A 26,437-nucleotide genomic window follows, 5' to 3' on the forward strand; every position below is an offset into this window, starting at 1 on the left:
CATACTGCCACCATATGTTCTCCTCATGCTGATGCCAGCTGCAGGCTTTCTCATTCTGCCATCATATGTTCTCCTCATGCTACTGCCACCTCCAAACTGTCTCATTCTGCAACTATATGGTCTCCTCATGCTTCCACCACCTTCAGGCTGTGTTATTCAGCCACTATATGGTCTCCTCATGCTGCTGCCAACTCCAGGCTGTGCCATTCAGCCACTAAATGGTCTCCTCATACTGATGCCACCTCCAGGTTCTGTCATTGTGCCGCACTGCGACAGTGATTCTAATAGCGACGCCTCTAATCTTCTAATCTGCATGTCATACTGAATAACAGTTTTATTTCACTAACTCAGCACACACCCTATGTGTGTTACAGCTAGGCAAAGTGTTCTACAATGTTCTATATGGGTTATTGAGGCTTTCGGTAGGCCAGAAATAGCCGTTTTCAAAAATTCGCTCATTTCTACTATAGACCATTATGTATTGGTCCAAAGTGTTTTGGCCATTGGTTAGGTGGACAGTATATCACAATGTTGCTGTTTTGTAGTAGTTTTTAATGGACTAAATAAAGTTGCTATTTTATGAAAGACGAACACCAGAGACACTTCCTAGCATAGGACACCATGTGGTAGCTTGGGGGGGGGGGGTGTAGGGTATGAGGAGTGTAGCTGTGCAGGTAATAAAGGGTGCTTGTTAACCCTTGCTATTCATGACACCAGGGTGAGGGCTCCTCAATAAAACTTTTCCTACCACCGCCCTTCCCAGGAACGATAGGGAGGTAGATGATACTGAGTTTAAGTAGATAGTAATAATGGATTGTCCACAACCAGAAAGCTTCTGTAAACAGCGTTAACTTTACTGAAGATTTTCTGTATACTTCAACAACATAACAGTCTCTCATCAATACAGCTTCCTTTTGGAGATTGACAATGGTTGGGACTTTAGCTTTAAGAGTCCCTAGACTATTGCACTGCTCCACTGGATTTGGAGAATTAGTTGCGATCCAGTAGTCAAGCTAGTATTAGAAGGAATTAGTATAAGACTCACAATTTTTGGTTCTGCTGAGGCCGTAGGTTTTGAGGCCTAGCGTGTCGTTGAAAGTTGCGTAGCACACCGTCCTGTTAGTACGGCATCCTCGAGAGCAGCAACCCAAGAGAGCAATAATTGGACGCAGCTCCCTTATATGGGCAGGGGCTGGACTAAAGCTAATTGGTCCATACTGATGTCAATCACCATTACAGAGAATGCTGGGTAACACGTGACTCAAGGACCTCCTAAGGTCCTGCAACATACTATAGAGGGTACTAGCTTGGTCACATGACCGAAGGTCCTGCGACGCTGAACAAGGTAAGTACCATACATTCCTATATAATATAGATAGAATTACTAATATATACATTTATTAATATACAGGTTAAACTTAAGGAGAGGCGACTAGGGGCTGTCCCACCTGAGGAACCCTACCTGAACGTAGTTACTCTGACTTTGGGGACCTCTACACTAGGTACTGGATGCAATACGGTACCGGGACACCACAACCATATCCAGCAGATCGTTTTCTTCTATGTGCTGTTGAAGTAGTGAATACCCCCAAAGTGAATGGGTGAGCATGGTTCATCTCTTTCTCTTTTGCAAATATGGTATGGTACTTGGTATGGAGCTGGCAGATTCCCTTTATTGTGTAACCTTTTTCATCATTGGTCTGCTGGTGGTGGTTTCTTCTTGAATAATAGACCTCTGACTGTTTTTGTGTTTTGTTAACATTTGACCTGATCAAAAGTTGTTTTTTGGTGGCGCTCGATGGACTCTTGTCTTTTTTTTCAACCTTACAAACTATGTTACTTTGTTATTATGTAGGTGCCCAGGGCTCATTGATACCAGCCCATCTAAACAGATGTCACGAAAGAGCTGCTATAGAGCAAAATGTCTGAAAAAGAACCTGTTGACTTTAACAGAAATGTGGAGGAACACACAAGGCATCACACTTTACACTGTATAGGGCTGCAGACCATTTGGAAAGCCAATGCTGATCCCTGTTCATCACTGAACATGTCTACTATTGGCGCATAAGCATTAAAAAAAAAAACAATAATAAAAAAAAAAAACAATAAAACATTAAAAGCCCCCACATCACAACAGGAGTTAAACATCTTGGTGCTGCCATCTACCATACCACAGGTCTTGTGGAGTCCACGTTTTGATGTGTTACAGCTATTTTGGAAGCATGAGAAGTACCTACACAATATTAAAGGGGTACTCTGGTACTCCAGCATTATGAACATTTTGTTCAGAGCGCTCGGAGCCGGAGGCTGGGAGTGTGATGTCATAGACATGCCCCCTCGTGACGTCATGCCACATCCCCTCCATTCATGTCTATGGGAGGGGGCGTGTTGGCTGACACGCCCCCTCCCATAGACATGAATGGAGGGGGCGTGGTGTGACGCCATGAGGGGGCATGGCCGTGACATCATATCCACTGCTGCAGGAACCTGGCATATGTTTAGAACGCCGGGTGCTGTGGGAGATAGCGGGGGGGGGGGGGGGGCAGAAGAGGGAACCCTGCAATCAGGCATCTTATCCCCTTAGAATCAGACATTTTATCCCCTTTGGATAGGGGATAAAATTTCTACCAGCGGAGTACCCCTTTAAGAAAGTGGGTTTAATGTTATGGATAATCGATGGATAAAAACCAATTTCAATAGTGTAAAAAGGTAAGTGACAACTGCTCTGAGGATGTTTCTGGCTCACAAATGTGGTTGCCAATTCCAAGCCCATTGGCCAGTCTATAGCACAAACTAAGCTGAATATCTGATTACTTTAATACTGTCCCCTGTAGACATGAATATGGATATGAATGGGAAAAGAGATCGCACTAAAACTCTACATTAATACAAATTTTACAGCAGTGGCGGATCCAGGGGGGGGGGGGGGGGCAATGGGGCAATTACCCCCCCGAGATTGCTGCCCCTCCCGATACTATGTTAGTGATGAGCGGGAGCTGTGGGGACACCATTCTCTGCAGGACACCATTCTCTGCAGGACACCATTCTCTGCAGGACACCATTCTCTGCAGGCTGTGCGGGCTGCCTGTCAGTGCTGAGGATGCTCCGGTCTCAGCATCATTCAGTCTGCAGCCATTACACTGTGCAGGGGCTGGGAAGAGATAAGCTCCTCCCCCTCTCACTCCTCTGTATTTCCTGCAGGCCGGGCTCAGCTTACTGCCCTCCACCACAGCCCCGGACACCCACCCAATGCCTCCAGACCCCCCCTGCCCACCCTGATGCTGCCCTTCATGGTAAGTAACTTTGGAGGAGGAGGGGGGGGGGGGGTCAGGCTCGGGAGACAGGTAAAGGGGAACTCTTATCAGTGTTTCCCAGCAGAGGCCTCTAACTATAGTAAAACTACAACTCCCAGCTCGTATTTGGCTTTGAGGGCATACTGGGAGGTGTAGTTTTAGAACAGCTGGAGGCACCCTGGTTGGGGAACACTGATCTATCTGTCTTTCTATCTCCTATCTATCTCTCATATCTATCTATCTATCTCATATCTATCTATCTATCTATCTCATATCTATATATCATCTATCTATCTATCTATCTATTATCTATCTATCTCATATCAATCTATATATTATCTATCTATCTATCTATCTATCTCATATCAATCTATATATCATCTATCTATCTATCTCATATCTATCTATCTCCTATCTATCTATCTATCTATCTCATTTCTATCTATCTATCTCATATCTATCTATCTATCTATCTATCTCATATCTATCTATCTATCTATCTATCTATCTATCTATCTATCTCATATCTATCTATCTATCTATCTATCTCATATCTATCTATCTATCTATCTATCTATCTATCATCTATCTATCTATCTCATATATCTATCTATCTATCTCATATCTATCTTTCTATCTATCCCACTGCTGCCAGCATCTATTTTTCATTTACTTACAGCCTATTTAGATGCCGAAACAGAGGATAAGTTATAGATTGTGGGGGATCCGAGCACTAGGACCCCCTACAATCTCCTGAACAGGGCCCCTGCAGTCTGCTGGAAGGGGGTGCTGAACCCTGCACGGAGCTTCCTGCGGGGGACATTGAAATGGCCACTTCCGGCAGACTGACAGGGCCCCGTTATGTGCCCCTCACTTATAATGCCCCCCTGTCATGTGCCCCTCACTTATAATGCCCCCCTGTCATGTGCCCCTCACTTATAATGCCCCCTGTCATGTGCCCCTCACTTATAATGCCCCCCTGTCATGTGCCGTTAACAAATAATGTGCTCTGATTTATAATGCCCTCCTTTTATGTGCCCCTTACTTAAAATGCCCCCTGGGGGTGCAGGACAGGGGGCATTATATGTGAGGGGAACATAACGGGGCATTATAAGTCGAAGCACATTATATATTAGCGGCCCAAGACAGGGGGGCATTATAAGTGAGGGGCACATGACAGGGGGGCATTATAAGTGAGGGGCACATGACAGGGGGGCATTATAAGTGAGCGGCCCAAGACAGGGGGGCATTATAAGTGAGGGGCACATGACAGGGGGGCATTATAAGTGAGGGGCACATGACAGGAGGGCATTATAAGTGAGGGGCACATGACAGGGGGGCATTATAAGTGAGGGGCACATGACAGGGGGGCATTATAAGTGAGGGGCACATGACAGGGGGGCTCCTCACATATAATGCCCCCCTGTCATGTGCCCCTCACATTTAATGCCCCTGTCATGAGCCCCTTACTTAAAATGCCCCCCGAGGGTGCAGGACAGGGGGCATTATAAGTTAGGGGCACATAACAGGGTGCATTAAATGTGCGGGGCACATGACAGGGGGCATTATAAGTTAGGGGCACATAACAGGGGGCACTAAATGTGAGGGGCACATGACAGGGGGCATTAAATGTGAGGGGCACATGACAGGGGGGCATTATAAGTGAGAGGCACATAACAAGCCCTCACTTATAATGCCCCCCTGTCTTGGGCCCCTCACTTATAATGCCCCCCTGTCTTGGGCCCCTCACTTTTAATGCCCCCCTGTCTTGGGCCGCTAACATATAATGTACTTCAACTTATAATGCCCCCTGTTATGTGCCCCTTAGTTATAATGCACCCTGAAGGGGCAGGACAGGGGGCATTATATGTGAGGGGAACATTACAGGGGCATTATATGTGAGGGGCACATGATAGGGGGCATTATAAGTGAGGAACCCCCTGCCATGTGCCCCTCACATATAATGCCCCCCTGTCATGTGCCCCTAACATATAATGTGCCCTGTCTTATAATGCCCCCCTGTTATGTTCCCCTCACTTATAATGCCCCCTGTGGGAGCAGGATTGGGGGGCATTATATGTGAGGGGAACATTGCAGGGGCATTATATGTGAGGGGCACAGCACAGGGGGCATTATTATTATGAGGGGGAACAGGACAGGTCATAGTTATATGTGGGGGCACAGGATGGGGCATTACTACTATATATGAGGGGCACAGAGTATAAGGAACTTCTGGGGGTAGTACGGTTTTCATAAGCCACAATACATCACGGTATTGTATTCAGAAAGATATTTAGAGGGTACAGTGTGTGGCAGTATTATATTCTGAGGGTACAGTGTGTGGGCAGTATTATATTCAGGGGTACAGTGTGTGGCAGTATTATATTCTGGGGTACAGTGTGTGGCAGTAGTATATTCTGAGGGTACAGTGTGTGGCATTATTATATTCTGAGGGTACAGTGTGTGGCAGTATTATATTCTGAGGTTACAGTGTGTGGCAGTATTATATTCATTGGGTACAGTGTGTGGCAGTATTATTCAGTGGGTACAGTGTGTGACAGTATTATATTCATTGGGTACAGTGTGTGGGCAGTATTATATTCAGTGGGTACAGTGTGTGGCAGTATTATATTCAGTTGGTACAGTGTGTGGCAGTATTATATTCAGTGGGTACAGTGTGTGGCAGTATTATATTCAGAGGGTACAGTGTGTGGCAGTATTATATTCAGTGGGTACAATGTGTGGATGTATTATATTCAATTGGTACAGTGTGTGGCAGTATTATATTCATTGGGTACAGTGTGTGGCAGTATTGTATTCAAAGGGTACAGTGTGTGGCATTATTATATTCTGAGGGTACAGTGTGTGGCAGTATTATATTCTGAGGTTACAGTGTGTGGCAGTATTATATTCATTGGGTACAGTGTGTGGCAGTATTATTCAGTGGGTACAGTGTGTAGCAGTATTATATTCATTGGGTACAGTGTGTGGGCAGTATTATATTCAGTGGGTACAGTGTGTGGCAGTATTATATTCAGTTGGTACAGTGTGTGGCAGTATTATATTCAGAGGGTACGGTGTGTGGCAGTATTATATTCAGTGGGTACAGTGTGTGGCAGTATTATATTCAGTGGGTACAGTGTGTGGCAGTATTATATTCAGAGGGTACAGTGTGTGGCAGTATTATATTCAGTGGGTACAATGTGTGGATGTATTATATTCAGTTGGTACAGTGTGTGGCAGTATTATATTCATTGGGTACAATGTGTGGCAGTATTGTATTCAAAGGGTAAAGTGAGTTGTAGTATATTCGGAGGGTACAGTGTGTCAGAATTATATTCAAAGGATATGGTGTTTGGCAGTATTATAATAATACTTTTTTCATATAGAGGATCAGAATCCGCTGACACAGTGAGGAGCCGTCTGGGCATCAAGTTCTTCAGCAAGAACATTTAGCTGGACCAGGCGGTATGTACCATCTGAATTAGATAAGGAAAGACTATAGAGAAGACGTCACCTATAGTCACTGATATCATTGTGTATTGTCCTGACTGTCCCATCAGAGCTGTAGTCAGTAATGATGGGTGAAACAACAACTCCCAGCATCTCCTCACCACTACTTAGGTCATACAGGGAGCTGTAGTTTTAAATGGTAAAAACTTCTTTAGCGCTTTCCCATTCTGTGGCAATTGGTATATTTGATTATTATACTGGATACATTTAATAATATTGTAAGTTCTTTAAGCAACACCTTATTTTATGTCCGCCAATGCAAAATTCTCTAATAGTGCCCCTCCCGAGACTAGACTCTGGATCCGCCCCTGTTTTACAGTCAGAGTAGGCAGGGAAGATGACATTTTCCCTAACTCTAATATTGACTCGCAAGCTGTAATGAAGTCAGTCTGCTGAACAAATAAACACTACCATATGGAGGACTCCTGCTGCAGCTGACTTATCTTAACACTAGTGTTCCCACCAGGACTGCAGGTGCATGGAATCCCCTTAGGCCATGAAGAAGGAAAATAATAATAAAAACAATGATCCTGCAATGCCACAAGGTCAAAGGGCCGGAAAGTCAAAACACAAGAAACATTTTTGTGACAAAGAGAAATGGTACAGTGCAATTGTTTGGTTTGTCAAATTGTTCTTGTTAGGATCTGTTATATAAATAACCTATACTTATTCTGACAGTTCTTATTTGCAGCATAAAGGGATACTCTGCTCCTAGACATCTTATCATCCATCCAAAGGATAGGGGATAAGATGTCTAATCGCGGGGGGTGGGGGTGAGGGTTGGGAATGTGGTGTTGGGGTTGGTGGGCCTGGCCAATGGGACCCCCGCGATCTTCTGGCCGGCACTGCCCCTTTCTAAACACGTCCACTCCCATAGACATGAATGGAGGGGGGAGGGTGGCGTGACGTCACCGCCACGCCCGCCCGAAGCCAGTGTTCTGAACATAATGTTCAGAATGCCAGTGTCTATGCTAGTATAAGATGGCTAGGGGCGGAGTACCCCTTTAAGCTTGCAACCACCACCAATATTATTAAAGGGGCTGTCCCATTAAGATAAATAGGTCTAGACTAATGCATTTTGTGGAATTAAGCATACTTTCAAGGTAAAAGCATTTCTGAAATATATTTGTGGCACTCCAGATGGTGTTGCCAGGGTCTGCTGGTCCTTATAGTCCCATGCTCGGTAGGAGACTTGGTTCGCAGTGGCAAAAGTAGAATGTAGACCCTAAATATGTCTCTGAGGAAAGACCACAAAACTTGTAAAGAGGGGCTGCACTGCAGATGTTACATTCTTATCCCTTGGTGGTTCATGTGCAGTAAATAACCAAGATCCCCGGATTCAAGCAGTTGCCACAGAATGGGTAACTTTACTAAAACAGAGTAACTTCATACATCGAGTAGAGGCACACAGCTTGAACAGTTCCATCAAGTGGTACCTGTGGGGGCAGATGGGAGCTGGTATTAATAGAAGTTCCTGTGTAAAGTCAGTGAGGTCAGATGAGTTAGTTCATGAGATGGAAGATTCCCCTGAGAGGACATGAAGAAACACTGTAGGTTGGCTCTCTGTAGCAGAAGAAAAGTCTGGCCAGATGGGACATCCACCACAGACAGCTAAGGGCCCCTTTAAACTGGTTATCCCCTAAGACTAGGAGTAAACTGAACAAGCTGGTACAAAGGATAACCTGAGCAAGTCAACATGGTAGCCAGCCAGGCTTGGTTCCACACTATCCTGGGTAAACCTTGACAACTACCTTCAGATTTTCGAATAGCCGAACTTGAAACATGTGATTATGGAGAAACTGGGTAACTATAGGGGTTAAAAAAGTTACTTAGTAAAGCTGGTTGAGTAAAAGGAAAACCTGCCATCCACTGTCCACTTCGTCTCCCAGTACCACCCCCCCCCCCCCCCCCCCCCCCCAGACAGAGATCCTGTGCCATCTTGTACTGGCCCTGTTCTGACGTCATATTGATGAGCCATGCCTCCTTTCTGCAAATCAAGCTACCCGCTCTCTATCATAGCTCATCAAGCCATGCCCCTTGTCATATCATAACGACAAGCTATGTAGATTTAAGAGGACAAAGCAGAGAGAAAATAGAACAGTGGACAGAGGAGGATGATGAGTATCAACTCCTTTTTATCATCTGCATGAATGTGGCACAATACAGAAATAACTTTTACTAATCTACATACACTTTACAGTAGTAATTCCAGTTATACTTCATCAGACCCTACAAAACCCTTGTAGTGCTTATTTGTATTAACCCCCTATTCCCCTTACTAATGTGCCTGCTTTGCTTATCTAACCTGCTGCCCTTTCAACTACCTTATGGAATCCACTTAGATGGGTCGCACATGCTCAGTTAAATCCAAGCCTCCTGGTCTGTCCTGGAAGTATTGGCAGTGTATGTAAGGCTACATTCCCACTGCGATTTGGGCATACGGCTGCCGGATCTGGCGGGGAAATTTAAAAATCACCGTCGCCGCATCTTATTCATTTGAGTGAGCCAAACAGAGTCAGATGGTTACTCCAGTTGGCTCATTTTGGACCATATCTGGTTTTATTGCCGGACTGAAAAGTGTGGTCTGCAGTGGTGGTAGTGGTTGTAGTTTTTAGTTTGCCAATTAAATTGATACGATTAAAAAATGAGCCGACCTGAGTCATCATTCATACAAATGAATGGGATGCAATGCAAGTCCGGCTGGGATATGGCAATGGACGATTTTTTAATTTCCCTTTCGGCAGCCATTTGCCCAAATCAAATTAGTAATGCACCCGAAGCAGAAAATATTTGTGGAAAAGTGTGCGCACAGCCACATGATCATAGTAGAGAGGAAACAAGGAAGTTATCAGATCCATGGGGAAACAGTACATTATTTTACCTACTTCTTTGCACTTTATGCATTATGTAGTACACATCAAATTTTACCAACTTTGCTCAGCAGGAAGACAATATTAACTTTAAGGAATATCTCTCATGAGTGGCTGTAGGATGACGTAGGTAGTGGTGTCCTCAACTGGTCCCGCTGCGTTTTATTGCACAAAAAATAAACCTACATTTGAGTACAAGATGTGGTGAGTGCCTCTTGTTTTTTTCTTATTACAAGCAGATTATGTATGGCACTGTTATTTGGTTGCTGCATATTGGTATTTCACAGTTGCCAACATTTGAAAATGTTTTTTAGAAACACTGTCTTTGACAGAGCATGGTAGGGATCGATGTCCAACCAAGTCACCAGTGTGACTGGAACTCACAGTGAGACACTGCATTATTATTGCAGTGTATGCTGGTGGCTAGACTTAAAGGGATTTCAGGAATGTTTTTTATTTGACTATGCTACAGGGTCTGTAAAGTTGGTGTAGTTCATAATGTAGTGTCTGTACCTGTGTTTGATGGTGGTTTCACAATTCTTATGTGATCTTTGGAACAATATTTATTTTTACCAGCATACAAAATGAGTGTTGTGTCAGGCTTTCCCAGGTTGCAGTGCAGCCCGAGACATAACATCACTAGTTAGGTGTTGAAAGAAAGCCTGTCTGTGCTTCAATGGGTGCAGCGACCGCAGGGTGGGAGGGAGAAAAGTGACCTCAAACATACAAACAAGGGATCCTGTGACTTGCAGAAAGCAGCAGTGTTTTGGTGGAATCACAACACAAACATTTAGCTCCAAGACAAGCACAAATCCTTCCTGAGCACATCCATTAATTTCTAGGAATGAAAATACTGAAGTCACCTTATGGTGGGTAACCCCTTTAACAGCATTATCATTTAGACAAGTGTATAGAAATGTTATTTGACTAATGTCTGGCATGGGCACCATCGTATATGACATTGTATACAGGAGGGTGCCAACAGAAGGTACTGTACATTTTTTTTTTATTTTTTTTTTACTTTTGTATGTTACCTTTATTTTCTCGAGTAAGGCATATCTATTAGGAGTGGGATGTAGGATGACGTAGGAAGAGCTTTTATGTTTATTTTTGGCCCTATGTAAAGCCCAGTATGATCCTGTGGTTATTTAATGGCAATGGCATTCCCCATCTATAACCCGAGCACTGACGGAGCAGAGCCAAGAAGTCAATTAGAAATCAGCCGACTCCCTGAGGAGCCGCTACCATTTGTGTAACAGGGATTAACATATTGAAGTCGATGGCTGTGTTCTCAGTAGGAGACTGTGCAAGAATGCATAAAACATCAATCATATTCATTAAAGGTAATTGCTTCCAAAGGAGGCCCGATCAGAAATATGAGTTGCTTTTAAGTTCAACCAAGAATATTTTTTTGTTGTTGTTTATTTGTTGAGAATGGAATAAAACATGCAAACTTGGCCATTTTAGTTTAGGTTACAGATGCAAACATTCAGGTTATTGGAGGATCAGAAAAACATGACTGCTTTCTTCTTAAAAAAAAAAAAATAGCGCCGCACCTGTTCACAGCTTAGACTTAGTCAATCAGAGGTCAGGTACAAGATGTGAACAGGTGTGGTGTCATTTGTAATGGAAACATATGGTGAGCCATGGCTGAGGGGGCCCAAACTGAACTTTTTCGTCAGGGCCTATGAGCCTTTTAGTTACGCCATTGGTGTCGTCTTTCATTAAAGGTTATGTGGTTATTTACCTGTAGTCCAATAAGAGATTACAGGGGTATTTATTAAGATTTTGTGTAACATTTCAGACTATACTATTAAATTGTGGTAGTGAGGGTCCACTATGCAGGGGTGTAATAGTCTCCTTGTCACCCAAACCCATAGCAGGATTACAAGTAGTACAAAGGGCCAAGTGATGGGTGGTTTATATCTCTTTACTTAGGCTATAATAGGCTTTTTATTACACCGTTACTTAGATATTATGGAGCTCTGTTATTTGTGCATTGTGGAGTTATTATTTTGTGCACTATATGAGCAGGGCCAGTAGTAGGGAGGGGAAAATGGATGATTACCAAGGGCCTTCATCACCATGGGGATCCCCTACAGGCAGGTTCATTCCTGTGTCAGGCATTGACACAAAGCAGGCACTCTAATTCATAAACTGCACTGATAAGGCCAGTCGTGCAAGTGTGGGAGGAGTGGTAATAGGGACAATACTGCTGCCAGTGTGGGAGGAGTGGTAATAGGGACAATACTGCTACCAGTGTGGGAGGAGTGGTAATAGGGACAATACTGCTGCCAGTGTGGGAGGAGTGGTAATAAGGACAATACTGCTACCAGTGTGGGAGGAGTGGTAATAGGGACAATACTGCTACCAGTGTGGGAGGAGTGGTAATAGGGACAATACTGCTGCTAGTGTGGGAGGAGTGGTAATAAGGACAATACTGCTACCAGTGTGGGAGGAGTGGTAATAGGGACAATACTGCTACCAGTGTGGGAGGAGTGGTAATAGGGACAATACTGCTGCTAGTGTGGGAGGAGTGGTAATAAGGACAATACTGCTACCAGTGTGGGAGGAGTGGTAATAAGGACAATACTGCTACCAGTGTGGTAGGGGTGGTAATAAGGACAATACTGCTACCAGTGTGGGAGGAGTGGTAATAAGGACAATACTGCTACCAGTGTGGGAGGAGTGGTAATAAGGACAATACTGCTACCAGTGTGGTAGGGGTGGAAATAGGGACAGTACTGCTGCTAGTGTTAAAGAGGTGGAATAGGGGACAGTACTGCTGCCAGCATGTAAGGGGTGGAAATAGGGACAGTACTGCTTCCAGTGTGTAAAGGGTGGAAATAGGGACAGTACTGGTGCTAGTGTGGGAGGGGTGGAAATAGGGACAGTACTGGTGCTAGTGTTGGAGGGGTGGAAATAGGGACAGTACTGCTGCCAGTGGGGGAGTAGTGGGAAGGGGGTCAGTACTGCTATTTTTTGCTGCACTGTGGTATATAGTTGGGGCCATTAGGGAGTATTGGTGGTATTTGACTGGCACTGATGGGCGTAATTTGGGAAATGCGTATAAACACCCTGGTATAGTATGGTTTAGTACGGCATTCATTATTTGGGGCCCTGCCGTTAATTTTGCCTAGAGCCACACTTAGTGTAAAGCCAGCTTTGTGTACAGGGTATTATTTGTACACCGCATTGATGACTATTGTACTTTTGTTTTTAAAGTTTTCATACATTATAGCTGTATAATATTCATCTTTCACCTGTTACATTAGTTACATAAGAAGGAAATGTTTTGTCCAATGACCAATGACTGAATAAAATATTTACAGGATGAAAACTCAGGACCTAATATTATTCAGTTTGTACCCTTGCTCTTACAGACTTGGTATCGTGCCCCTGGTGTTCTTTTAATTCTGCCTCAGAACATCACCTAATGGATGTGTCCAGATGTCCAATGTCAATCCAGTTTTTATCAGAATACCTAATACTTGGGACAGATAGAAAAACGTTGTTAATAACTAATACATGTCATACTATCAGGTTGTTATGCAGTCCATCCCTAGCAACCAGTCTGTCTCAGATTTTTTAGGGCAGAATATTAAAGTGTCAAAATCAAACTTTCAGCTTCTGCAGAGGAGGCTCAGGACAGGAAAGAAGGTGTCTGATACTCTGTGGATTATGGGCCGGACGTCACCGTGCACAGGGGAGCGTTCCCTGTGCACCAAGCAGGTAATTTCCATAAAAATAAGAACATGGATTGCAGCATAACAGAGGCTCGAAACAGGGACTACATGACACTCCTGTACCAACAGGTAAGTGCTGATGCTACTGATAACAAATTCCCTTTAAATAGTACCTGTCATATCCCACAAAAAATTTTACTCAGTACCTAATCCTGATCATGTAATTATAAACTTTATATGTCTAGCACCTATATTTCTTTCACAAATACCTTCTGTATAACCTCACTTGGTTTTTCTTTCTGTGCTTTGGAGGGGGCGTGGCTTCACTCTGCATGACTCATCTTCCTCCCTGAGTCTGCTGTGCTATGCTGTATCTCTTCATCCAATCGCTGCAAGATGCTCTGTAACCTCCTCCTCTCTATTTTCATGCTGCAGTCTGATAGAACAGGAGTGAACTTAGAAGAGAGCTAGTCCTGCCCTCACTTACTGGATTTTGTCCCAGTCTCTGCTTTAGATGATGCTGAGGCCGGACAGGATTGTGTTCTGGGTGTTATTGGGACCCCTAGTGGTGTTTTTTTTTTATAAGCCATAATTTCTATGTAAAGGAAATAAACATTTTTTATGTATATTAAAAAGGTAAATTTTTTTGCCAAGATGTACAACATATAAAACGTTTTTGAATCTGCCTTCTCTTTATGGATCTACAAGCTTCCTGAGGGAGTTTTCAAAGCTGTTATACTATTATTTTTGTCTGCCAGGCATATTTTGCCTTGGTTATCAGTTGCATTATTATCTACTTATGTCTGTGTTTAGGATCGATCTTGTGCATTTATGAGGGTTCATTTAGCAGCACTGTGGATTCGTATTGGTATAGTCATCTCTTTTATTATATCTAAGACATATGTGGCTGCAAATTTGTAGGTGAAGGAATGTATTGAGTAAACAGCCTGTATAACAGTGTTTATTGCTGTCTCCCCTCATAATAACTCTACACACAGCCAGTAATGTCTAAACCTTGGCAACAAAAGTGAGTACACCCTTAAGGGGAAATGTCCAAATTGGGCCCAAAGAGTCAATATTTTGTGTGGCCATTATTTTCCAGCACTGCCTTAAGCCTCTTGGGCATTGAACAACTATTTGCCTAAACCCCACAGTTGGGTATTGGAGAGTGTCTGTCATCCTATGGGTCAGAAGTGTCTGCCATGAGCCAATTTCTCCAGAAACCGCTTGGGAGAAACTTGGGCCTGTGAGTACATTTATCTGTCTAGAGAGCAGGAGAGAGAACCAGGGACCCCCATACAACAAACCAGCCTAACTTACAGTGTTTCCTTGCTCTGGCCCCATAATAAACAACAAAAAACGTGGTCTCAAATGGCTGGAGGTGCTCAACCCTAATGCAGTTGTGCTTTTATACTGGGGGAGCAGATCCTGCCCTTGTAGTCCGTTGCTGGGGGCAATCCCCAGCATAAAAATGCATACAATGGAGGATGCCTGAAGCGGACTACAAGTGCCACAATAGAATCCTACACCAAATAAACGGTGTGGATGTGTAACAATAAGAATAATACAATACAGGAATATGGGTGCACTACTAACTCCAAAATTAATGCGCCTTGAATATCTTCAAGGCAGCATTAAGGTAGCACCTGTGATTCTATGCACCCTGTTAGCCATCTCAGGTGGGGCTTGCAACTTGCCTCCATCCTCCCATTGCATGTGTGCTCAGTCACGCTGGAGGGTATCTGGGAGGAAGTTGTGAGTCGACCGAATGCTGCCGTAATTGCCCACTGGCCCCTGTTTTGCTTATCACGCACAGGTAGGATTAGCGTAGGTCCCGCGCCATTTTGAGAAACCTTGGCGTTGGTGTATGGGCTCTGGTATGTCCTTCATATAAGGATACACCGGCGAATGTCTCAATTTTAACATCAGTGTTGAGGGATAGCCAATATCATTGTATACATCTACCACAGTAGTGCATCCATATTCCTTCATCTGGCCTCATAATCCATGAAATGTGACTGTTCACCAAAATCTGGACTGTCTACTGTGCTTATAAATTTTGTGAATCCTGTTGCCTTTATTCAAGAAGTAAAGAAGCATAGATTGCCTTCTTTTCAAGTTATCTTGTGTCTATTATTCCTCCTGCACCATCTACACTTCCCTTTACTCTTCAGTGGACCTGCTAAAGCCCTATAGGATCAACGAAAACATACAGAAACCCTTTCAGCCTGTGGCAAGGCTGTGGCACCATAACGTCGAACGAAACCCACAGGTTTCCTTCACTACTAAGTAACGTTCTACCTGGCCTGTCCAGCTGGGGTGTTTACTCCAATATGGTCCCACCATATTATGACTGTTGTCAAGTCTGCAAGTCCTATAGGCTCCACAGCCATATGCACATGGGTTTTTTCCCCTAGAAGCAATGCTGATGTAGTCTGATGGCTCATGCCACAAAACCAGTAAAACTCTGTATACCACTGACATATCTACGAGGATCCGAGTACAGGTCTGTACCAAATGGGAACATATCACATGCGTAAGCCCTAGTATCTTTTTCCAACATACTTTGACTTACCTTCTTGAAGCAATCCCTTGTCCTCCCCCTTTCTTCATTTACTCCTATCTTCATTGCCGGCCAGGAGAACCAACAATCTGTCCAATGGACTTGGATCCCCGGTTTTATTACTGCAAAAAAAGACATGCCGACATCTTCTTGGTTGCCATGGGTAACCATGCTCTGTTTTTCTTCACCATTCTCCATAAACTAACCTTAATGTAACAGTTTTCTATCTCCGCAGCTTCATTTTTCATCACATTGTGTAACAGTGGTTTTTTTTGTTCAGTATGGCAGGAGGCCAGGCCAGCATTGTGTGGCCTGTTTCATGATTTCCCAAATGCAATGTGGATGTGATTTTCTACAATACGGTCTGACAAAGAATTCTTGTGCTTTTTGTTCGCCTGTTGCGAGGCTCGGCAGTCTGCAAAAAGTAAAAAAAGTCCCTCTTAATGGCTGGCAGCATTCTATATTTATAGATACTTCACGCATTATACCGATGAAGAGGATAATCCATCTACCCTGGTATCTACTACAGCGGGACAGACGGGGTCTGTAGATCATGCCATGTTTTTGGATTTTTTTTGGAAGTTGTGAAACTGCTTCTTTGTTACCATTCTCCGGGGTAATTACCATTCTGGGCATGTATCATGTAGCGGAGCCCAACTTCCTTGTCACAGTAAATTGTTGTAAATGAATACGGTTTCATCCTTTATTTGTGTAGTAAAGTAAGATGGAGTTTGTGATCTGAGAATGTTAAGTTCATTCACGGGATGCAGTTTTAAAAGGATACTTCAGGCAAAACTAAAACTGTCTTATGCCAAGGTGAAGCATGACACAAACCTACAAAGAACAATAAAGAAGTACTCCTTTATCATTCACTGTCTAATTAGACTGTATACTATATATATAATAAAATGGACAACCCCTTTAACTCAATTTGACAGGACAGTTGTGAGTAGAATTATAAAGAACCTTGTAAGCGTAGTGACCTAAAGCCATGGGCCAAGTGGTATGGGGAGGACACTAGCAAGGACTGGTCTATACACTATTCAAACGATACATGGTAGATGGGAAATATGGCACAAGTATACCCCAATAGAGAGGTACAACTCATAAAACAGTTGCAAAAGACTTCCTCAACAACTCAACTTGTAGGGCTGCTGTCCTTACACTACACTTTCTTCGCGTAGACCGGTACTCCAAGTAGGAAGGTCATTTGTCATGTCCAGGGTAGGGAGCAGTGCAGATCTGAGCTTGTCCCAAACCATTGTCTGTACCTACTTGGATTTTCTGCTTCCAAACAATCCGCCCCAACTGGATGATGGGCCCTACACTGGACTTAGTGTACATGGCATCAGGAAAGTCAGACAGGTCAGGTCAGCAACAAATGGACAGATAAGTCAAACAGGGGTCAAAACTGTCACAGGGATCGAAGGGGGTGCTGCAACTGGGTCAGGTAAGTACCTTCAAGGCAGTGTATTCCTTGTGGCGGAAAATTCCCCGTCTTTCACCATCTCCGGACCATGATTGCCACCGCTACTGCTGATGCACTAACATCTGAAGCTACTGAGTCTCCCTGATGAACCACTTTTAGGGGAAACACATTGAAAAAAGTCAATGTTATTGGGCATTTGGAGGAATTCATCAGTCTCTGCACCAGCACAGTGAAAAAAATGTTAATTTCTTTTTGCACAGGCTCCCACTTTGCACAAAATATTTTGCACAAAATCAACTTGCACAAGACATTTCGTGCAATTTGCGCATTTCCCCCCTTTATCTTTTTACTATAGATTGATAGGTTAGGGGTAGATTCCAGTGGTACAGGGTACAGGGTTGGCCTTCTTAGGGTGAGTGCCCTAGTTACCTACCACTAGATAAGGATCAGTATTGTAACCATGTGATTTAGGGAGAGAATTGGTGCCACTGCCCTTTGTGCTTGCGGCAAGGTTACATCATGTTAGGAATCACAGCAGGTGGACAGCAGGTGGTGGATTCTCTGGGCCTGTGTGGATGAAGACTTGAGCCGTGCCAGGTAGCGGAGTCTAAGGTGCCACTGGTTTTCACCAGAGCCCACCACAAAGCAGGATGGTCTTGCTGTGTCAGGTGCCACCCAGGTCACTACCCCTGGCACGACTCGTCCACACAGGTAGCTGGGGGGGGTGACGTGGCACTGACATCGACTGGCAGAACGTGGCTGGCAGGATGTGGCAGGATGGCAGAAGTACAGGGCTGAAACACAAGTGCAGGATAGGGTGGAACTAGGAACACATACACAGACTCTGGGAAACAGGACTTCACTAAGGCAAGACAACCAAAGATCAGGCTCAGGGAACAGGGAGGAGGAGATACTTATGGACAAGGGACAGGTGCAGACACTTTAATAAATTGGTACTGGCCTTTAAGAAACAGAGCTTCGGCGAGAACGCGCCCTGGGGGGCGAAGGCACGCACGCCGGAGCTGCAGGGGCACCAGGAAGCAAAGACACAAGAAGGTGAGTGACGGGCTGAGACTCGCATGCGGGTATTTCTCATACTGCTGAGAAACTGTTACATTGTATATATACCGTATTTATCGGTGTAGAACACGCACTTTTTAGGCTAAAATTTTTAGCCTAAAGTCTGTGTGCGTGTTATACCCCGATATACCCCCAGGAAAGGCAGGGGGAGAGAGGCCGTCGCTGCCCGCTTCTCTCCCCCTGCCTTTCCTGGGGTCTAGAGCGCTGCTGTCGGCCCTTTTCACCCCCTGGTTATCGGCGCCGCTGCCCGTTCTGTCCCCCTGACTATCGGTGCAGGCGCCGATAGCCAGGGAGAGAGAAGCGGCGCCGACAGCCAGGGGGAGAGAAGGGGCAGCGGCACCCATTGCCGGCGCCGCTGCCCCTTTGCCTCCCCCCATCCCTGGTGGCATAATTACCTGAGTCGGGTCCGCGCTGCTCCAGGCCTCCGTCGTGCGTCCCCGGCGTCGTTGCTATGCGCTGAACGGCACGGCGCATGACGTCAGAGCGCCGCGCCGTGCATAGCAACGACGCTGGGGACGCACGACGGAGGCCTGGAGCAGCGCGGACCCGACTCAGGTAATTATGCCACCGGGGATGGGGGGAGGCAAAGGGGCAGCGGCGCCGGCAATGGGTGCCGCTGCCCCTTCTCTCCCCCTGGCTGTCGGCGCCGCTTCTCTCCCCCTGGCTATCGGCCGATAGTCAGGGGGACAGAACGGGCAGCGGCGCCGATAACCAGGGGGTGAAAAGGGCCGACAGCAGCGCTCTAGACCCCAGGAAAGGCAGGGGGAGAGAAGCGGGCAGCGACGGCCTCTCTCCCCCTGCCTTTCCTGGGGGTATATCGGGGTATACACGCGCACACACGCACCCTCATTTTATCATGGATATTTGGGTAAAAAACTTTTTTTACCCAAATATCCTTGGTAAAATGAGGGTGCGTGTTATAGGCCGGTGCGTGGTATACCCCGATAAATACGGTATTATGTCTGTGGGGTATTATTTTAACAGATATTATTAAGAGTTAAGTTTTAAGTGTATATAGTGTAACGTCTTTTAATGGTTTTTGCATCTGTGGGACAAGGTAGAACAGGCTGTTCATTGACCTCCATATAGTGTGTGGCAACTGCGCGGAGCAACCTTGTCCTCCTGCAGAACAACTTCATCATCTAGTAAAGGCCCAAGGAGTCCAATGCCCTACTTGATGGGGGTCTCTAATAAAGTGTCCATTCAGTGGATACTACACATTAATACTTTTGTGGCCCTTTGTTTTACAACTGTATTTACTATTTTGGTTCTCTTTCCTCCTGTCTAGTCCAGTGTCTAAGACTCCTAGAATATGGACATAGATATAAAGTGTCATATGTCAAGGATGCATAAGAAAGCTGTGGTCAAAGACCTGGTCCGCCATTTTTATAAGCACCAGGTTACAAGTCTGTCTTTAGCCTGATTTCTTTATTGGCATACCTCTTGTTTTCCAGGGTGTTTAGTTGATAGACTATCCTTAAATACATGGGGCTTGATCACGGTACCAAACACAGCTCCTTATGTGTTGTAGATCCTAAAGTCACACATCACAGTAGAACCATTTTTATGGACCCCTCATAACAAACTGGATGGAAAATGCCTTATAGGGTGTTTATTGTATTAAGGCAACCCATATACCGTCTATATGGACTGCCTAAGACAGATTGGTGGTATCCTCATTTCTGTTTTCTAACCTATACTATCAATACTCGTAGCAAACAAAGCAAGTAGGAATCAGCCCAAGAGTCTTGGGAAGGTGTGACGGGGCAAACAAACCCCCAAAAAACATATTTGTAATAGGGAAACCTCTCATCTATGTCTGTCTTTAAATGCACATGTATGGGTATAGATGTTCTGTAGCAAATGCCCAAGAAAGCATAATATAGAGTGGGGCAAAAAAAAAGTATTTAGTCAGCCACCAATTGTGCAAGTTCTCCCACTTAAAAATATGATAGGCCTGTCATTTTCATCATAGGTATACCTCAACTATCAAAGACATAATGAGAAAAAGAAAATCCATAAAATCACATTGTCTGATTTTTAAAGAATTTCTTTGCAAATTATGGTGGAAAATAAGTATTTTTGTCAATAACAAATGTTCATCTCAATACTTTGTTATATACCCTTTGATGGCAATGACAGAGGTCAATCATTTTCTGTAAGTCTTTACAAGGTTTTCACACATTGTTGCTGGTATTTTGGCCCATTCCTCCATGCAGATCTCCTCTAGAGCAGTGATGTTTTGGGGCTGTCGCTGGGCAACGCGGACTTTCAACTCCCTCCGAAGGTTTTCTTGGGGGTTGAGATCTGGAGACTGGCTAGGCCACTCCAGGACCTTGAAATGCTTCTTACGAAGCCACTCCTTCATTGCCCAGGTGGTGTGTTTGGGATCATTGTCATGCTGAAAGACCCTTCCACATTCCATCTTCAATGCCCTTGCTGATGGAAGGAGGTTTTCATTCAAAATCTCCCGATACATGGCCCCATTAATTCTTTCCTTTACAATGATCAGTCGTCCTGGTCCTGGTCACTTTGCAGAAAAACAGCCCTAAAGCATGAATTTTCAACCCCCATGCTTCACAGTAGGTATGGGGTTCTTTGGATGCAACTCAGCATTTTTTCTCCTCCAAACACAACGAGTTGAGTTTTTACCAAAAAGTTCTACTTTGGTTTCATCTGACCATATGACATTCTTCCAATTCTCTTCTGAATCATCCAAATTCTCTCTAGCAAACTTCAGACGGGCCCAGACATGTACTGGCTTAAACAGGGGACACATCTGGCACTGCATGGTTTGAGTCCCTGGCGGCGTAGTGTGTTACAGATAGTAGTCTGTTACTTTGGTCCCAGCTCTCTGCAGGTCCTTCACTTGGTCCCCCTGTTTGCTTCTGGGATTTTTGCTCCCCATTCTTGAGAGCATTTTGATACCACACGGTGAGATCTTGCGTGGAGCCCCAGATTGAGGGAGATTATCAGTGGTCTTGTATGTCTTCCATTTTCTAATAATTGCTCCCACAATTGATTTGTTTACACCGAGCTGCTTGCCTATTGCAGATTCAGTCTTCCCCGGCTGGTGCAGTTCTACAATTTTGTTTCTGGTGTCCTTCAACAGCTCTTTGGTCTTGGCCATAGTGGAGTTTGGAGTGTGACTGTTTGAGGTTGTGGACAGGTGTCTTTTATACTGATAACAAGTTCAAACAGGTGCCATTAATACAGGTAACGAGTGGAGGACAGAGGAGACTTTTAAAGAAGAAGTTACAGGTCTGTGAGAGCCAGAAATCTTGCTTATTTGTAGGTGACCAAATACTTATTTCCACCATAATTTACAAATAAATTATTAAAAAATCAGGCAATGTGATTTTATGGATTTTTTTTCTCATGATGTCTCTCATAGTTGAGGTATACCTATGATGAAAATGACAGGCCTCTCTCATCTTTTTAAGTGGGAGAACTTGCACAATTGGTGGCTGACTAAATACTTTTTTGCCCCACTTTAAATGATCATACAGTATAAACCTCTTCAGTAATACTTACATTCTAGCGACCAAACAGCCTAGCTCTGGAACTTTCAAACTTCCCAAAGCCCAATGGTAGGGAATCATTGCATTAGTGCATTAGTACTTAATATTGTGTAAGAGCAGAGTGAATGCAACTAAGATGAAACAAAAAGAAGAGACAAATACAAAGGGAACGTACAAGCTCCTTTCTTCTTCGTCCACATCTGAATGAAGCTCCTGGGCTTTCGGCCAAATACCACCCTCCTACCAGTTGTTGTTGGAGGGACTAGAAAAGTTTTTGTTTCTTTTTTTTCTCCTTTTTTTTTTTTTTTACACAAATACAGAAAGTCTATGAGATGAGCTGCCCCAGCATTACTACGACATATGGTGACCCAGTATATAGATCAGTCAGCTGTGAGGGGAGAACCTTCAAAGCATTTCATACCCTAGGAACCTTCGGAGAACCTACTATGCTCCACTCTGTCTGTCCACTTTAGAAAGTTGTGGGAACACTTCTAAGGAAGATGGCGCTGAATGTTCCCGGCTTGATAGCTGTGATCATTTTCTACGCCATGACTCTACTGACCGGCCTTTGGGCTGCCTGGAAAGCCAAGAGAAGCGAGCGGAACAAGAGGCAAACTGAGGTAGCCATTGTCGGGGGAAGGAACCTGAATATATTTGTTGGGCTATTCACCACTACTGGTAAGCTTATCTATGGCATCAACAACACAATATGGAGAAAATTATGTAATTTTTATATAAATTTTTCTTTTTTCCCCAAATAATTCACTAGTTTTGCTTTATTGCATGGATGCTTAATTTTGACCATAAGCAAAAAAGCAAATCAGCTAGTCTCTCTGATGTCTAGCCACAGAATAAAGATAGGATTAGGATATAGATGGAATATCACCCCCCCCCCCCCCCCCCACACACACACACACACAACACATTTGTATATAGTTTTAAAGTATATTTAAAGGGAGACCTGTTAGGTTACCTTTATCCTTTGGGGGGAGGGGGCAGCTGAAGGTGCTGAGCCGCTTTAATTTATCTACAGTTTCTCAAGTTGTTCATTTTCATTAAGAAACTATTGTCCGTTCTTTATTTTTTTTACATTATTATTGCAGTTTCCCGGTTGAATTGATGAATTAATAAAATCTCATCAGTTCCGCGGTTTGTCCCTTAAAATAGTCAATTAATCAGGAAGTTCAGGATGTTTTCAGTAAAGAGGAAAGGATTATGTTGGTTGTTATATCAGCATAAGAGATAAGTACAAGAAGAAAATGAATTTGAAAAAATATCAATTGAAAGACGGACAGGTAGATTATAGATAGATAAATATGAGATAGATAGATATGAGAAAGATAGATATGAGATAGATATGAGATAGATAGATATGAGATAGATAGATGTGAGATAGATAGATGTGAGATAGATATGAGATAGATAGATATGAGATAGATAGATGTGAGATAGATAGATATGAGATAGATAGATAGATAGATATGAGATAGATAGATATGAGATAGATAGATATGAGATAGATAGATGTGAAATAGATAGATGTGAGATAAATAGATATGAGATGGATAGATATGAGATAGATAGATATGAGATAGATAGATAGATATGAGATAGACAGATATGAGATAGAAATGAGATAGATAGATGTGAGAGATAGATGTGAGATAAATAGATATGAGATAGATAGATATGAGATAGATAGATAGATATGAGATAGATAGATATGATATAGATAGATGTGAGAGATAGATGTGAGATAAATAGATATGAGATGGATAGATATGAGATAGATATGAGATAGATAGATAGATAGATAGATATGAGATAGATAGATATGAGATAGATAGATATGAGATAGATAGATATGAGATAGATAGATATGATATATATATATATAGATAGATAGATATGAAATAGATAGATAGATAGATATGAGAATGATAGATAGATAGATAGATATGAGATAGATATGAGATAGATAGATAGATAGATAGATATGAGATAGATAGATAGATATGAGATAGATATTAGATATATATATAGATAGATAGATAGATATGAGAATGATAGATAGATAGATATAAGATAGATAGATATGAGATAGATAGATAGATATGAGATAGATAGATAGATAGATAGATATGAGATAGTTAGATAAGTGCTGCATTCACCTTTTAGATACTAAGCAGATCACATTTAATGCTGCATTAAAATAATCCTTAGATCCATGACAATTATATGTAGATTGTATGTAAGTTATATGTAGGTTGTATGTAGGCTGTATATATGTTGTATGTAGCTTGTATGTTGGCTGTACATAAGTTGTATGTAGGTTGTATCTAGGCTGTATGAAGATTGCATGTTGACTGTATGTAGGCTGTATGTAGGCTGTATGTAGGCTGTATGTAGGTTGTATGTAGGCTGTATGTAGGTTGTATGAAGGGTGTATGTAGGCTGTATGTAGGTTGTATGAATGGTGTATGTAGGCTGTATGTAGGTTGTATGTAGGCTGTATGTAGGTTGTATGTAGGCTGTATGTAGGCTGTGTGTAGGTTGTACGTAGGTTGTCTGTAGGCTGTATGTAGGTTTTATGTAGGCTGTATGTAGGCAGTATATAGGTTGCACGTAGGTTGTATGTAGGCTGTATTTAGGCTGTGTGTAGGTTGTACGTAGGTTGTATGTAGGCTGTACGTAGGTTGTATGTAGGCTGTATGTAGGTTGCATGAAGGGTGTATGTAGACTGTATGTAGGCTGTATGCAGGTTGTATGTAGGTTGTATGTAGGCTGTATGAAGGGTGTATGTAGTCTGTATGTAAGTTGTATTTAGGCTGTATGTAGGTTGAATGTAGTTGTATGTAGGCTTTATGTAGTCTGTATGTAGGTTGAATGTAGTTGTATGTAGGCTGTATGTAGTCTTTATGTAGGTTGAATGTAGTTGTATGTAGGCTGTATTTAGTCTGTATGTAGGTTGAATGTAGTTGTATGTAGGCTGTATGTAGGCTGTATGCAGGTTGAATGTAGTTGTATGTAGGCTGTATATAGGCTATATGTAGGCTGTATGAAGATTGCATGTTGACTGTATGTAGGTTGTATGTAGGCTGTATGTAGGTTGTATGAAGGGTGTATGTAGGCTGTATGTAGGTTGTATGAATGGTGTATGCAGGCTGTATGTAGGTTGTATGTAGGCTGTATATAGGTTGTATGTAGGTTGTATGTAGGCTGTATGTAGGTTGTATGTAGGCTGTATGTAGGCTGTGTGTAGGTTGTACGTAGGTTGTCCGTAGGCTGTATGTAGGTTGTATGTAGGCTGTATGTAGGCTGTATATAGGTTGCACGTAGGTTGTATGTAGGCTATATGTAGGCTGTATGTAGGCTGTGTGTAGGTTGTACGTAGGTTGTATGTAGGCTGTACGTAGGTTGTATGTAGGATGTATGGAGGTTGCATGAAGGGTGTATGTAGACTGTATGTAGGCTGTATGTAGGTTGCATAAAAGGTGTATGTAGGTTGTATGTAGGCTGTATGTAGGTTGTATGTAGGCTGTATGAAGGCTTTATATAGGCTGTGTGTAGGTTGTATGTAGGCTGTATGAAGGGTGTATGTAGTCTGTATGTATATTGAATGTAGTTGTATGTAGGCTGTATGTAGTCTTTATGTAGGTTGAATGTAGTTGTATGTAGGCTGTATGTAGTCTGTATGTAGGTTGAATGTAGTTGTATGTAGGCTGTATGTAGGCTGTATGCAGGTTGAATGTAGTTGTATGTAGGCTATATGTAGGCTGTATGAAGGGTGTATGTAGGCTGTATGTAGGTTGTATTTAGGCTGTATATAGGCTGTATGTAGGTTGTATGTAGTCTGTATGTAGGTTGAATGTAGTTGTATGTAGGCTGTATGTAGTCTGTATGTAGGTTGAATGTAGTTGTATGTAGGCTGTATATAGGTTGTATTTAGGCTGTATATAGGCTGTATGTAGGTTGTATGTAGTCTGTATGTAGGTTGAATGTAGTTGTATGTAGGCTGTATGTAGGTTGTATGTAATTGTATGTAGGCTGTATGTAGGTTGTATGTAGGCTGTATCTAGGTTGTATGTAGTAGTGATGAGCAGGGGCCATATTCAAATTCGCGATATTTTGTGAATATATGGACAAATATTCGTCCTATGTTCGCAAAATTCTCATATTCTCTATGTTCGTTCTCTTTTTTTTTCCATGCAAAAATTCGTAATGAAATTCGCATAGTGCACATGCGCAATTATATCTTTCACCTAAAAAGAAGGGAGAGATCAGTGTCCTGTCTGGAAGTGTCGATATTCGCATAAATATTTGCATACATTTGCATAAAAAACTAATATTGATCATTACAAATATATCATTATCATGTCGATATTCGCGGTAAAAATTCACATTTTGGATATTCACCCTCAAGACTAGTATGTTGTTTGTATGTAGGCTGTATGTCGGTTGTATTTAGGCTGTGTGTAGGCT

At 43.1% G+C, this 26,437-nt stretch overlaps 2 protein-coding genes across 4 annotated transcripts in view; one reads left to right on the forward strand and one right to left on the reverse strand.

The window, feature by feature from the left end:
- VSTM5 (V-set and transmembrane domain containing 5) overlaps positions 1–16,378 on the reverse strand; it is a 182,814-nt gene extending 166,436 nt beyond the window's left edge. Inside the window, exons 1-2 of one of the 3 annotated variants that reach the window (XM_056561475.1) lie at positions 16,132–16,378; positions 15,938–16,047 (exon numbers count right to left, since the gene is read on the reverse strand). The gene's annotated coding sequence lies outside the window, so the exon portion shown is untranslated. Of the gene's footprint in view, positions 1–15,937 lie in introns of all 3 variants that reach the window. The other 2 variants (XM_056561478.1, XM_056561476.1) reach the window with 2 other exon arrangements.
- Positions 16,379–22,280: 5,902 nt separating this feature from the next.
- The window catches only part of LOC130358341 (high affinity choline transporter 1-like), a 38,272-nt gene continuing 34,115 nt past the window's right edge, over positions 22,281–26,437 (forward strand). The window contains exon 1 of the mRNA XM_056561480.1: positions 22,281–22,633. Within this exon, the coding sequence (XP_056417455.1) occupies positions 22,456–22,633 (178 nt within the window). The 5' untranslated portion in view covers positions 22,281–22,455. The remainder of the gene's footprint in view (positions 22,634–26,437) is intronic.

The sequence above is a fragment of the Hyla sarda genome, chromosome 2 (assembly GCF_029499605.1).
Source record: "Hyla sarda isolate aHylSar1 chromosome 2, aHylSar1.hap1, whole genome shotgun sequence".
Lineage (NCBI taxonomy): Eukaryota > Metazoa > Chordata > Amphibia > Anura > Hylidae > Hyla > Hyla sarda.